Source organism: Thalia democratica, chromosome 4 (assembly GCF_965202585.1).
Source record: "Thalia democratica chromosome 4, ktThaDemo2.hap1.1, whole genome shotgun sequence".
NCBI lineage: Eukaryota > Metazoa > Chordata > Thaliacea > Salpida > Salpidae > Thalia > Thalia democratica.
In genome coordinates, this window is record NC_139168.1 from 5,018,452 (window position 1) to 5,032,683 (window position 14,232).

A 14,232-nucleotide genomic window follows, 5' to 3' on the forward strand; every position below is an offset into this window, starting at 1 on the left:
TAAAGCTAACTATGGTTACAAATAACTATTTACTACCATGACTAAATGTAAATAGAAACATTTAATTATTTTTCCTTTATAATTATAAACAACTATTCGTTTTAAATGTTACCTTCTCTACTCATTTTAAATACAAACAAACACTTACCAACAGTACAACTACAAGGACAAGTCGAAGACGAGCAAGGTGAGAATGCATCCCCACAAAACGGACACAAGATTGGAAGCTGTCAAGAAGGCAACTGTCAACAACAGTGAGGTAAATGTATAAAAATAAATAAAATAAATTATACAAAAATTTGGTTGCACTGTAAATAACAGTGAGGTAAACATTAAGTGTTCATTTATTTTAAAATGAATATTTATTTTATTTTAAATGAATTATTATAACTGATACCTAAATTAAAACAATAAAGACAGTAACAAACTAACTTAGAGCTTTATTATTTTTATTAGTTGCAATACCGAAGAAAGGACAAAGAAGCTTTGCACCACCACAGAGCGAGAGAAGCTGACTTTTACACTAAGAAGGCAATCAAGGTTTGTTAATCAGAATATTTGCTGAAAAACAACTAAAAATTACTTCTACTTTTTGGTTTGTTTTTTTATTTTATTTATGTAAAACAAACCAAGTAAATATCTAAACTATATATTAATCAGGCTCAGGCTAACTTGAGCAACAACAAGTACACTGAAGACCACAAAGAAAACATCGGGATCTGTTCTTCGTATCCTTATGAGAAGAAAACGGAGCATGTGTATGCTGCTAACGAAATTACCAGTGACGTAAGTAAATACTTGAAAAACAAAAAAAAAGTATTTTATACTTATGTAGTAAACTAATCTTGTGATCAGTGATGTAATTAAAAACTTGTGAAACATATAATACTTCATAAGTATTCCAGTTTTTGAGTAATAATAATAAAGTTGTATGTTGTTTAAAAACAACTATTTTGGTATTAATTCACTCAAAAGCTGAAAAACATTAATGCCACTATACCTAACATAAACTTAATTAAAATTTAAAACAAGTACAAAGTGGACCTAAAAGAAAATGAGTACCAATTATAAACCCGAATATGAAGATTTTCACAATATTTAAAATAAATTTTAGAACAAGTACAAGGCTGATTTGAAAGAAATGAGGGGTGAAACGATGGTACCTCACGATGCTCCGGAATACGAACACGTCAGGAAAGTTACCGACCATATCAGTAAGGTCAGTAATAAATATTTAATATATAAATAACTACCTGAGTAAGAACATGTCAGGAAAGTTACCGATCATATTAGTAAGGTTAGTAATAAGTATTTAATATATAAATAACTACCTGAGTAAGAACATGTCAGGAAAGTTACCGATCATATTAGTAAGGTTAGTAATAAGTATTTAATATATAAATAACTACCTGAGTAAGAACATGTCAGGAAAGTTACCGATCATATTAGTAAGGTTAGTAATAAGTATTTAATATACATTAAATATCTGAGTAAGAACATGTCAGGAAAGTTACCGACCATATCAGTAAGGTCAGTAATAAATATTTAATATATAAATAACTACCTGAGTAAGAACATGTCAGGAAAGTTACCGATCATATTAGTAAGGTTAGTAATAAGTATTTAATATATAAATAACTACCTGAGTAAGAACATGTCAGGAAAGTTACCGATCATATTAGTAAGGTTAGTAATAAGTATTTAATATACATTAAATATCTGAGTAAGAACATGTCAGGAAAGTTACCGACCATATCAGTAAGGTCAGTAATAAATATTTAATATATAAATAACTACCTGAGTAAGAACATGTCAGGAAAGTTACCGATCATATTAGTAAGGTTAGTAATAAGTATTTAATATATATTAAATATCTGAGTAAGAACATGTCAGGAAAGTTACCGACCATATCAGTAAGGTCAGTAATAAATATTTAATATATAAATAACTACCTGAGTAAGAACATGTCAGGAAAGTTACCGATCATATTAGTAAGGTTAGTAATAAGTATTTAATATATATTAAATATCTGAGTAAGAACATGTCAGGAAAGTTACCGACCATATCAGTAAGGTCAGTAATAAATATTTAATATATAAATAACTACCTGAGTAAGAACATGTCAGGAAAGTTACCGATCATATTAGTAAGGTTAGTTATCGAAGATGAAAGTTTTTTAAACTGTTTAGGTTTATTTAAAAATCTTATTTTTCTTATCTATTTTCAGAACAAATATGAAGAGGAAGCCAAAGACAAATCAAATATTTGCGTACTCGCTCAAACACCTCAAACTGAACTGGCAGCTAAAGTAACCGCTCTTGTCTCGGAAGTACGTTGAACAAATTAATATTATATTAAGATAGCTGTACGCAACAGTATTTGCAATTTTTATTATATTCGTAGAACCAATACAAGAAGAATGTGAAGAAAAATGCAGCTCAGTTCACCGTATTGGATAACGATCCGAAGATCAAACACGCCATGCAAGTCAGCAACCATCAGAGCAAGGTTAGATATTGAAAACTATTATAAATGAAAGTTTTACAAATGATATTCTATAATAAAAATACAATGTTTTACAAACACAAGACGGTTTATTTAAAACTAACAAAAATAAATATCAGCATCTTTAAAATGATTCTTTATGGAAATACCTAAGTTTTACAAAAAGTTGTTAAAAAACTATAACTATCTATTTTACAAATTATAGTTTATTAAAAATATTATAGAACCAGTACCAGCTGAAAGACAAGCAAAAGAGACATGAGACTCAGTACGCGAAAGCAATCAGCCAATCGAAAGACGTGCAGATGACCCTACAGGCTCAGAAGAACATCAGCAATGTTTGTTACGTCATAACTAGTCATGACGTCATCATGTTGAGAAAAAATTCATGTTGTTTCATTATCAGTCAGCATCAAACATGTTATCAGCCATTCAAATATTATTTTCTCAGTCAACTTTTTCTTTTAGTAGAATTTTTCATTTTTATTTAAATACCCTTGAGAAAGGTTAGTGTTCTTAATTCAATCCTTTTTTTTATTGTGTTTTACCAATGTCAACTATTATCACTGTGTCTTATTATTAGCTGGATATCATTTATAAAAACTCTTTACTACACTGTTTGATAATTTTAATATTAAAACCTTCACTTTAGTTGTGCTTTTAACTACTAGGTTATTTAACATAATTAACTAGCATTTTCAACTATTAAACTCTTTATAGTTGTTCATTTAGTCATCATTTAAAAATTTGAACTTTTTTGTTACAGTAACAAAGTATACTCATGTTTTCAGTTTTATCAAGTACTTAGTCTTTATTGTTAAAACAATTTAAAAACTTATAATTTACTTTATTTAAACAATTTCAATGTTTTTACTGGTGATTATTGCAGCTATGCTAGTAGTAATCAAATTTTCAAACTTAAATCATCCTTTTTTTTACTACATTTGGTTAAACACTGTCAATAGTTCTTTTTTGCTCATTTTTTAAATGAGCTTATGTTTTCAGTAAAGGAATGTAACTTGTTTAACATTATCATTTTTAGTTCTTCATTTTAAATCATAAGAGAACGGCTTTAGTTTTCTTTTTTAAAAGAATCTTTGTTTTTGTCATTTACAGAAATTACTTTATTTTATATTTCAATTTTTTGTCGTCATATCATCATCATGAAACCATCATCTTTCATCTGAAAACATCATAGTTCACGTAACAACAATTACCATGGCAACACAGGCTGAATACAAGAAGCAATCAAGCAACAAGTTCACTGTGTTGGACAACACACCCCAGATCAAACATGCAGTTGAGGCCAACAAACTGCAGAGTGATGTGAGTTGTTTTTTGATTAATTTTTATTTTAAATTGACTAATTTTATTGTTGTTTTAGTTGGAATATAAACAACAAGCCACTCGCAAAACTATTTCAAGCTTGGACACTCCGGCTATGAGACACGCTTTCAAAGCTAACAAGCTTACAAGTGAGGTAAATGAGTAACAAGACTGATTTTATACTTTTGTAATATATCATGCGATATTGATATGAACATGAATGTCGTATACAAACTTTGTTAAACAAAATACTACAAAAACAGTAAATAGCATTCCCTAAAAATGTTACAAATATAAATTAAATGTACTTGTATTAGTTGGAGTACAAAAAGGAACATAAGAAGGATATCAAAAAAGGATGGGAGTTTATTAAGGACACACCAGCGCAAGTATTTAATGAAGACATTCAAAAAGTGCAGTCTCAAGTAAGAATATAAAACTACTATCTAATTGATTAATCGTTCTGTTTTCGAGTTTACTTACTTTAATTAAAATTTTTAAACAATTTTTCTATAAAAGTTGTTTTATTGAACCTAAAAGTACTATTCATTCGAAGTATTAGAAAAAAATTTTAACACTTTTGTTTTTCACAAAATTTTTAAGAAATTATTTTAAAACAAATTTAATATATCTTCACAAACAAATACGATAATAAAAAACAATTTTCCAGTTCAAGTACACGAAAGATCATCGTGAAAATGACGTTGGTAAGAAGAGAAGTGTCACTGAGAGACCTGACATCCAACATGCTGTTTCGAGAAAAGACATTGTCTCCGATGTTAGTTGAATAATTACCTTAAGTAAACACAAAATCTTAAAAGTTTTTTATTCTGTTTGTTATAACAACTGAACTGTTTAAAATGGTAGTATATAAGTACGCACTTATGTTTTATAGCCAAATAATGTTTTTAGCCAAGTATGTTATAACGTTATGATTGTTTTTTTAAAACTTAAAAAAAAATTAGAAAATCCAATGTCACGCAGATGTACAGTTTGAACACATTAATTCTTTTCATATAAATATTATATAAAATTGATAAAACAATGATTTTTATTTCAGTATGAATACACTCGCAACCATCGTGAGGGAATACACAAGGGTTACACTTTCACTCCGGATGCTCCACTCATCAAGAAAGCTGAAGAAGTTACCAATCTTCAGAGCGAGGTGAGAAACAAACTGATAATGTCAAATAAAAAAACTTTTTGTGAAGTTGTAGTCTAAATTTACAAAGCAAGCTGTCAAATATATTTAGGTTTGTTAGTTACTTAACTAAAACTTAAATTCTTGCAGACTCTATACAGAAGAAAGTACGATAAAAAAGGTAAAAGCTGGCAGGTTGAAATTGCTCCATCTACACAGCTTTACAAAGAAGCACAGAAACTAACTGATAAGGTTTGTATCTTAATCTTGTTTTTTATAATCTCTACGTTGTGTAACAACAAAATTTTGAAAAAAAAAGCTTAAGTAAATTGTTAAAAAAAGAATTAAGTAACGTACAGAAACAAATTAATGTTAAAAAAAGAGTTTAAAACTACAATAGAATTAAGTCACTCTTAATTACCTTATCTTAAATAAACTTCTTACATACGAAAAATGTTAATTAAAATATTTTACTGTATATTCCATTCATAAAAGAATTAATAATTTTTTACTTAACCAAGCAATAAATTTCAAAATCATGGTATGCTAACATCCTTCCTTTGAAACAGATCGACTACCAGAAAGATGCTTATACTTATTTATAATTATATGTTTTGATAACTAACGCTCTAATCAGAGATTCGAAATATTTCTCCTCACAGATCGACTACCAGAAGGACGCGAAGGACATCAACTCGCGCGGAGGGATGGCCACCATGGAGGAGGACCCGTACGTGAAGAAGCAGATGGAAGCGCAGAAGCTGTTGGACGAGAGGGAGTACACGCGGGAGTACACGGAGAAGATGCAGGGACGGAGCATGACGTACGACCTCCACGGAACGTGTCAGTTCGATCACGTCATCGAAGCTGAGAAGATCAAATCTGACGTAAGTGTTCGTATGAGTAAGATGTTTATTTTAAACGCGTACGATCTCCACGGAACTTGTCAGTTCGATCACGTAATCGAAGCCGAGAAGATCAAATCTGACGTAAGTGTTCGTATGAGTAACGATGTTTATTTTAAACACGTACGATCTCCACGGAACTTGTCAGTTCGATAACGTCATTGAGGCCGAGAAGATCAAATCTGATGTTAAACTTTTTTTTTTAGTAATAAGAATCATTATACAGTTGTAACGTATGACTCGAAAACGATTTTCAGGTTTTTAATTTGGTTTAGATTCAGTAGAAACAACAAAATAAAACTATAAAGGTTAAATACAAAGAGGATTATGAAACAACCATGAAGGGCAAAGGAGCAACGATGACAGATAAACCTTACATGGATGTTATTCAAGCTAAAGAAGCCACTAAGATTGCTAGCGATGTAAGACTGTTGTTGTAGATTATTATAATTATTATGCTTTTGAGCTTTGGTACTTCTATGTCAAGTTTTCTTAAATATAGCCTTTAAAATTTCAAATTAATTAAGCAAAACTTTTTATTCAAATTTGTTTAAAGTATAGTTTTTCATCACTAAGTATTATTTATCTGTTATTAAACAACACAAACTTAGCTTACAAAGAACTATTTGATGAACAACATTCAATACAATTTTTTGTAAACTAGGTACACTACAAAGCCGACTACAACCAGAACATCAAAGGAAAAGGAGCGACCGTCACTCACGAACCAACGATGCTTCTTGCCTGCGCTCAGAAGGCAACCAAGATCAACAACGAGGTATGAAAAAACCTTACGTAAGAAATAATATTTTAAATTAATACAAATAATTACCAGATGAGCTACCGACAAGACTTGAAGAAGACCATAGGAAAGGGAGCTTCTCAGATGCTCGACACTCCCGACTTGAGGAGAGTGAAGAAGACCCAGCAGACATTCTCAAGTGTAAGCACCATAATCTGTTTTCTACTATTTGTACTATAAATTGAAAGCCTTAAAGCACATAAAAGAAAAGTATAAAAATAACACAAAACTACATACATTATGACGGAATTTTTAAATTTGTAGTAGACGTTTTCATGCCAAAACTTGACTGTTCCAAACTCTTTTAATTTAACACCAAAGTTGTATCTCATATACTTTTTATTTCTTATAACTGTATAACCTTACAACAAAACAGATCGGGTACAGAGCAGAGGCGGAGAGAATGAGAGCCAAGGGAAGTCAATCCATGGCAATAACAGACACTCCGGACATGAGACTGGTGAAACACAATCAGCAAAACTTCAGTGACGTTAGTTAATTATTCACAACTTTTAAACATTGCATAAATACTCAAATTGTATGAAAAATTTGAAACGTTTTCAAATTTTAAAAATTATTATATACTTGGGTATGTTTGTTAAACTACTTACCTCCAAAACATACCAAAGAAGCTAAAAGAATTCAATGATGCCAATTACTTAAACTTTAAAGCTGTATTCTCTAGTTCTTAAACCATGTTGATTAACAACTAATAGATGCTAATAGAGTTTTTATTTTATTTATTATTTTAGAGTAATTTAATTTTTTAGTTTTACTAACTTACACACTCTTTATAACTTGTAATTATCTATTAGATTAGCGTTCTTTTTAAAAGTTATAGCTTTGAAGTTAACAGTAAATAATAAATATTTATCATAAATAATATTTAAGGTCAACTACAAAGACCAAGTGAAGCGAACTTCGATTAATTGTTTGGACACTCCAGGATACAGAACTGCTCTTAAAAACACCAAGAATTTCAGTCAGGTGATAATAATTACTATTTTAGTAACTTTAAGAACTTTTCGATCTATCTAGTATCATTTGAAAAATAAGTAAATTATTAAAAAGTAAAAAACTTATGTAATTTTACATTAATATTACTTGACAAAATGTTTTATACATACAAGCTTTTCACAATAACAAAGTTTAAACCAAACTTAGATCTAACAACAATCAGAAAAATTATTAGCAGAAGATTGCTGTACATTTTTACGTACCAGGCTATAAATAATACTGATTAAAATAATGTAACATATCAACTATAACCAAATAAACTCAAAACAGCAAAACTACAAGCAGAAGATTGCTGTACATTCGTACGTACCAGACCTCCGTATGCAGCACGCCACAAAAGTTGCCAGGATCCAATCAGAAACTCAGTACAGAAACACTCCTTCATCATTGAGCAGTCGACCGCCAAGCGGAGCTGCTTTTAGAAGTTTGATTACAATTTTTTTTTTAAGTATAGAAACTATAAAGTGTTTAAGTTTTATTTATAATCTTGAAACAATATTATAAAAAGTATAAGGGTTTTAGAAAAGTTAAAATTAAATTTAGTTTCGGAATTATTATACAACTAATATACTTTTATCATACTTTTTTCGTAATTTTTTTTATTTACATAAAATTTTATACTTACAACCACCTAACTGTTTAAAATATTTTCATCACGTTAAACCCAAACCTTTAAGGTGATTTCTACAACAACGGAGTTGGAAACGGCTTTCTTCGCAACGATTCGACACTAGGGAACTGGAAGAGCGCGAAAGTGGGGAATTCCCGCCCATCGAGCGCCCAGGGATCGAGACAGGTAGAGAGGGAGGCGAGAAGCAGGTCGGCCAGTGGGTGGCGTCGTAACGCTTCGTTGATTTCGAGACCCAATAGTGCGAGTGGGTATAGAGGTCGCTATGGAGACAGTGACGCTGGATCACAAACTGGTGAATTAACTGTTTTAATGTTAAGAGAGATGTAATATTTTTGATGTTTAAGTTTTATTTATTTACTTATGACTCATTCATTTTTATGCATGTTAGTTATACTGTCTTTTAGACTAAGTAAAACAAAAAATGCTTTTTGAAAATTTATTTTAATGAATTAATTCTTGACAACTAAACTGTATTCATTAATGCGTTATTTAGTTTGTTTTAATTAAATTTTTTTATAAAGTTTTGCAAAATTTTGTAAAACTACACTAATATGTGGCTACCGCATTTAAAACATTACTAGCAAAATTATCTTGTTAGTTTCAACATAAATAATATTTAGTTAACAAGTTTAAACATAATAACTTTACAGGTCGATCAAGTGCGTGTAGTGATTATGGAAGTGAAGCTTCAAAACACAAGGTCATTGTGGAGTACGATCTTTCAAATCAGGAAAATTCTCGCGTGTTGACTCCCGGACCCGGAACTGTTAGTTATCAGTGTAAAATATAAGTTTATAACAGATTATTTGAATTTTTTACTTCAAAATATAAAAATATTAGGACAAATTCTAATAAGACTTTTGGATCATGGTAACAATTAAGTGTAGCAAATTTGTAAAATATTTTACAACCAGAGTATCTGCTTTAAAGTAACTTTTTACTTTAACTGTACAAAATATAAAAAAGTAGAAACATAAATAAAAAACTTTACAAATAGTTGTTTTTGATTTACAGCAAAACTAAAATAATGCTTTATAAAAAACTAAATCATCTGATAGTGATTGTTTGATAAACTTTAAAAACAACAGATACACTGTTTTTTAGTTATTTTCATTTAAAAACGCACACTTGTCGTTACTAAACATCACCAATAGTTTTCTTATTAATTTATAATTTTTTTAGTTGAAACACCGCGCCATGTACGCTTACGAGGCGACGGCGCGTGACGAGGTCAGTTTCAAGCAGGGTGACGTCATAATCAACGCCATGAGCATCGATGACGGAAGTTGGATGCTTGGAACTGTTGTCAGGACCGGGTTGTCGGGAATGTTGCCTAGCAACTACGTCAGACCCGTGACGTCATAAATAATGACGTCATAATTTACCAGGCGCCGCTGCTGGTGATAAAACTTTAAAGTATTTGTGTTAATAACATTTGTAAAAATATTAATTTTTTGTCTTTCAAATAAAATTTTTTCGGTCCAGGGTTTTTTTTTTGGTTTTTAAATCGTGTATATCACAATTTCTGTTAACATAAAATGGTTTTGTTCATGATTATTTTTCCGTTGTACTTTTGTTTCGTGAATGTTGACTAATAAAATAACATATGTGAAACTTGTTGTTACACTTTGTAATAGGCTATAAAGTATCTTTAGTTTAAAATTTGTACACCCTTTTAAAAACAATAAAGAGTATTTGTCATTCATAAACTTTATAAATATTTTTATGTGACTTCGGTTAAAAAAATGTCTATAATTAATATGCTTCAAAATTGTAAATTTGAAAATCATCAAAAATCTATTTTGAATTTAAGCTTAGTGGTAGCTAAAAGTATTAAAGTAAAGACACTTCTTTAAACTACAAAAGTTTTTGTTTTTATTAACTAACAAATTTTGATGAAATAAATATAAAAAGTTCTACAGTAATGATAAAGTACCTTCAAAAAGTATGTAAAATATGTTAAAGTTTTTTTTATTTTATAAAAGTCTATTTATATATATATGATTTAACTTTTGTAACAATGTTTTACGCTTATGTTTGAGTAAAAGAAAACAACTTATATTGAAAAAATGCATTTTAAAATTTAAGTGCTACTTGAATAATATAAACAGTTTTAGCTAAAAACCACAAAAACGTTTTGTTTAATTTATCTTGACAGCTGAAGCAATAACTAAAGCTGAATAATTCATTTAAGCTCTAAACAGGAAGTAACTTATTGCCTACTTTTAAAAGTATTCCCAAGCTTAAATTTAGTAAAAATAATAAGGAAGCTTTTTACTTAAAAAGGTACCTAAACTTTTTTTTTTGTATAAATTATATAAAATTTTTAGTCAAATGATGTATACTAGTTTTAGTTTGCAGTTAGTTTGAGAATCAAGCCTAAGTGTTTATTGTTTTTTTTTTAATATATCTTTGCTTTTGGTATTAGTTTGCACTCAAAATTAAAAGATTTTATTTTATTTTAGTTATAAACTTACATTACCCTCTAGTTATAACTGCAACAAATTATTAAGCTTAATGAAGCAGTTAATAAAAAACTATAAATATTAAAATATTGTAATCATTACATAACTATTACGGTAAATATAATCTTCTTAAGTTAGAAATTAATTTAATCTTAACTTACTACCTTAAAGCTCATGTAAAAATTTCATTATATATTATGAGCTAAAAAGTATTAGATTACATTTGCATGTAGTAGGTTTTCAAAAAAAAAATTGTAAAAAAACATACCGGTTGTTTAAAACTCAAAAAAATTATTTTAAAGTTTCAGATAATTTTGTGAATTTTTTTAACAAGTATCATGAAACTGACAAATAGAATTAAGTTTAACTGTTCTGATTTTCAAAAAACATCACTGTTATAGTTAAAGTTTTATTTTATAAAAGTTAGCTATGCATAGCTCACAAGATTTAATTTTATTTTAAGTTAATAAGTGGTGGTTAAAAGACGTTTAAACCTACTAGGTTAAACCTTTAAAAACGTAACGTAACCATAATCATCAGTTCGATGTGGTACTAATATGTATAAAAGTAATTTATATCTTTAATATCTTCAATAATGAATAGATTTATTAAATCAATAAACACAAATGGTTTCCAACTCAACTCAACCAGCTGAACTTGTAACTGTTGAGGACGGGTGTTACTCCTTGGTGATTGTGTTCTCACTTTTCCTTTTCATATCAATATTCGTGTATATTCTCAACCTCATATTTGATTTGGACGAGAAAAAATCGGATAACTTCGGCTACATCCGGTATGGAACTTTGGATGAGGGTTATGATGAATTGGAAAGATAAAAACTGATAAGTTTGAACATTTTTAAGTTATAAAATAAAAGAAAACTTTTTAAAAGTTTTCTATACAGATTGATTTACGTATGTAAAGCAGTGCACTAACGAAGCAGTTTTTCTGGATAGTATACTAAATTTTTTAGTACAAATTTTAATTTTTTAACTATTTTTAAGGTATTCAAACTAAAGTCAGACAGTTTTTTTATTAAATGTAATAAAAAGACATTTTTAAGCTTTTTTTGACTTAAAAATCCAGAAAGTTTTAAAGCTTGCTTAGGAAACGTTATACTACTTTTCTTATTTTCGAATAAGTAAAACAAAATTTAAAAATCATTTGTGCTGAGTTTTAAGTTAAATGACTTCACAATAACTAGTTAAAAAATGCAAACTTGCATTATTTATGTTTAAAAAAATATACTTTATGTGAACTTTAGTCTTTTTTACAAAATTTGAGCATGTAGAGTAATAAAATAGTTGAAAATTTCAGAGTTATAGTTTAAATGATTGGTAAATAGACTTTAAATTTACATTTCTCGAAATAAAGTAAGTTTATTTGTTTATTTAAAACTAAAGCATACAATTTTTATCTAAAAGTTTAGTTTTTTTAAAGTGCACAATTTTAATAAGCTCGCTTTGTAAATTCTCTACTAATATTGTAGTTACGTGATCTAACTTTAGAAGTTTTTAAAAGTGTTTATACTGAGTTACATGTTTGATACGCTTTAAGTTTTAAACTGTAAAACTGTATTGTTTAGTATAAAAACTTTTAGCATTTTAATATTGTTATTTCAGTGAAAATAAAAACAAAAAATTTTTGTTACAAAATACTTTTGTTGGCAAAACTACAAACATTCTGTATCTCACAATAAACAACGTTACAAGAAAATTAAAAAAAAAAATTTGTCTGAAACCAAATAAGACTGGTTTTTGCGTGAAATCGTTCGTTTGTTGACATTTGATTAATTTAGTTCACCCGTGAACTTTTCGATAAGAGATAACATCGAAAAATTTGACATGTTACTTTTAAATTATAATGCGCTGGCATGATGATAAGATAAAATACACAAAAGTTACTAAGCCTCGAAATCTCATTAATATTTTAGCATTTTCTCTTTTGGCTATTTTTGCAGTCTAGCTTTGTTTCAAAAACTTTTCTGTTTTTTATTTGTTAGTTTTGGTAAGAACTGCTTTAATTATCTAATAAAAAGTGATGTATGGTTAATTTTTCAAACTTGAATCATACTGTGGTTTTTTTTAGCATACTTTCATTAAATTTAATTAAATATTTTTGTTTTTAAAGTTTTTTTTAGACTACAGCTTGTCTTAGTCAGCTCAAATAAATTACAAACTTCCTCTAAAAATGATTATTTTGTGATTTTCTCCATCACGAGCTTCGATAAATTTTTTTATAAGCATTCATTTTCTTATTAGTTCGTAAAAATTCAGTTCTGAGTAATTATACCACTTTTGAATATAAATGTATTAATTGTTTCAAAAGTAAAACATTTCATTAACTATAACTTTTAAATAACTAAACCGTTTTTTAATAGTACTCGAAGTTTACTTTAATTGTTAAACCAATAAAAAAAGCATTAGTTTAACTTTAGATTAAAGTTACGATTAAAAAGCTGACTAATCAAATTTAAATTTAATTTTCTCATGAACTGAATGTGAACTTATACTTTTGCAATTAGTAATCTAGCTGTTTAATTTATAAACATAGGTATTGGTTATTGAAAAACAAGTATAAGTTTAATAAAAAGACTTAACTGTTGATAGTTAACTCTCAAACGACTTTAATAATTAATTTTTATTTTGTTAGAAACTCAATTTTAGATTAAAATTCTTTTTAAAAACCTATATTTGGCATTAAAAGTATTTTAGCAATTTTGTGGGTATTTTTTTTCCTTTTAACATCAAAATATATAGGTTAAACTTTCCAATTATTTTGAGTTATGTCTAAATCAGCTGTTAATGTGGGGTTTTGAGTATTTTAAGAACATCATTCTACGAACCTGTAGACATTTGACCTTATAAACTTAATAATTGTTGAAACAGATAAGATTAAAATCCTATGATATATCAAAAACCTAATTTATTTGGAAAGTTACCAAAGAAATTAGAGTACTTATACTTAATGTTATGTAGAAATCCAAAACTTTAGAAAAAGTTTTATTTTTAATATGTTTAACATCATATTGTTAAATACAGTATGTTTGTTATTATTTTATGATTGTTCTTAACTTCTTTCGTTTTAATACATTTCAAACTCCTAACCAAATTCATAGTAAAACATTTCACATGAGCATTTTAAGTGAAAACTAGGGTTATTATAACAATTAATTATAAACTTATTTGTTACTTGTGACGAATGTTAAAAATCTAACTAATCAGCTTTTTTTTGCAATTTAAAAGTTACAGATAAATTTGATCCTTTCTGTAACTTGAACGACTTACTAAAACTTTTATAGAAAAAGATTTTTTAATTAACTTATTAGATAGACTAGATTTTTAAAAAGTTGGAAGCTAACTAATTGAATTTAAATATAATAATTAAAGTCAAAACCGTGAAATTATGTTTTCAGTTGAATTTTGTAGGTTTAAAAC

The 14,232-nt window shown here is 28.1% G+C and overlaps 1 protein-coding gene across 8 annotated transcripts in view; it reads left to right on the forward strand.

Annotated features, from left to right (window-relative positions):
• Nucleotides 1-9,938, forward strand: part of LOC145835042 (uncharacterized) — a 103,563-nt gene extending 93,625 nt beyond the window's left edge. For all 8 annotated transcript variants that reach the window (XM_082942572.1, XM_082942576.1, XM_082942580.1 and 5 more), the window contains 23 exons: nucleotides 155-259; nucleotides 457-540; nucleotides 661-786; nucleotides 1,115-1,219; nucleotides 2,228-2,329; nucleotides 2,404-2,508; nucleotides 2,730-2,843; nucleotides 3,736-3,831; nucleotides 3,890-3,985; nucleotides 4,149-4,256; nucleotides 4,502-4,609; nucleotides 4,892-4,999; nucleotides 5,126-5,227; nucleotides 5,638-5,862; nucleotides 6,189-6,302; nucleotides 6,545-6,658; nucleotides 6,716-6,823; nucleotides 7,059-7,172; nucleotides 7,574-7,669; nucleotides 7,970-8,123; nucleotides 8,377-8,622; nucleotides 8,981-9,096; nucleotides 9,513-9,938. In XM_082942572.1, the coding sequence (XP_082798698.1) occupies nucleotides 155-259; nucleotides 457-540; nucleotides 661-786; nucleotides 1,115-1,219; nucleotides 2,228-2,329; nucleotides 2,404-2,508; nucleotides 2,730-2,843; nucleotides 3,736-3,831; nucleotides 3,890-3,985; nucleotides 4,149-4,256; nucleotides 4,502-4,609; nucleotides 4,892-4,999; nucleotides 5,126-5,227; nucleotides 5,638-5,862; nucleotides 6,189-6,302; nucleotides 6,545-6,658; nucleotides 6,716-6,823; nucleotides 7,059-7,172; nucleotides 7,574-7,669; nucleotides 7,970-8,123; nucleotides 8,377-8,622; nucleotides 8,981-9,096; nucleotides 9,513-9,695 (2,829 nt within the window). In that variant the 3' untranslated portion in view covers nucleotides 9,696-9,938. The remainder of the gene's footprint in view (nucleotides 1-154; nucleotides 260-456; nucleotides 541-660; nucleotides 787-1,114; nucleotides 1,220-2,227; nucleotides 2,330-2,403; nucleotides 2,509-2,729; nucleotides 2,844-3,735; nucleotides 3,832-3,889; nucleotides 3,986-4,148; nucleotides 4,257-4,501; nucleotides 4,610-4,891; nucleotides 5,000-5,125; nucleotides 5,228-5,637; nucleotides 5,863-6,188; nucleotides 6,303-6,544; nucleotides 6,659-6,715; nucleotides 6,824-7,058; nucleotides 7,173-7,573; nucleotides 7,670-7,969; nucleotides 8,124-8,376; nucleotides 8,623-8,980; nucleotides 9,097-9,512) is intronic.
• Nucleotides 9,939-14,232: the final 4,294 nt, after the last annotated feature.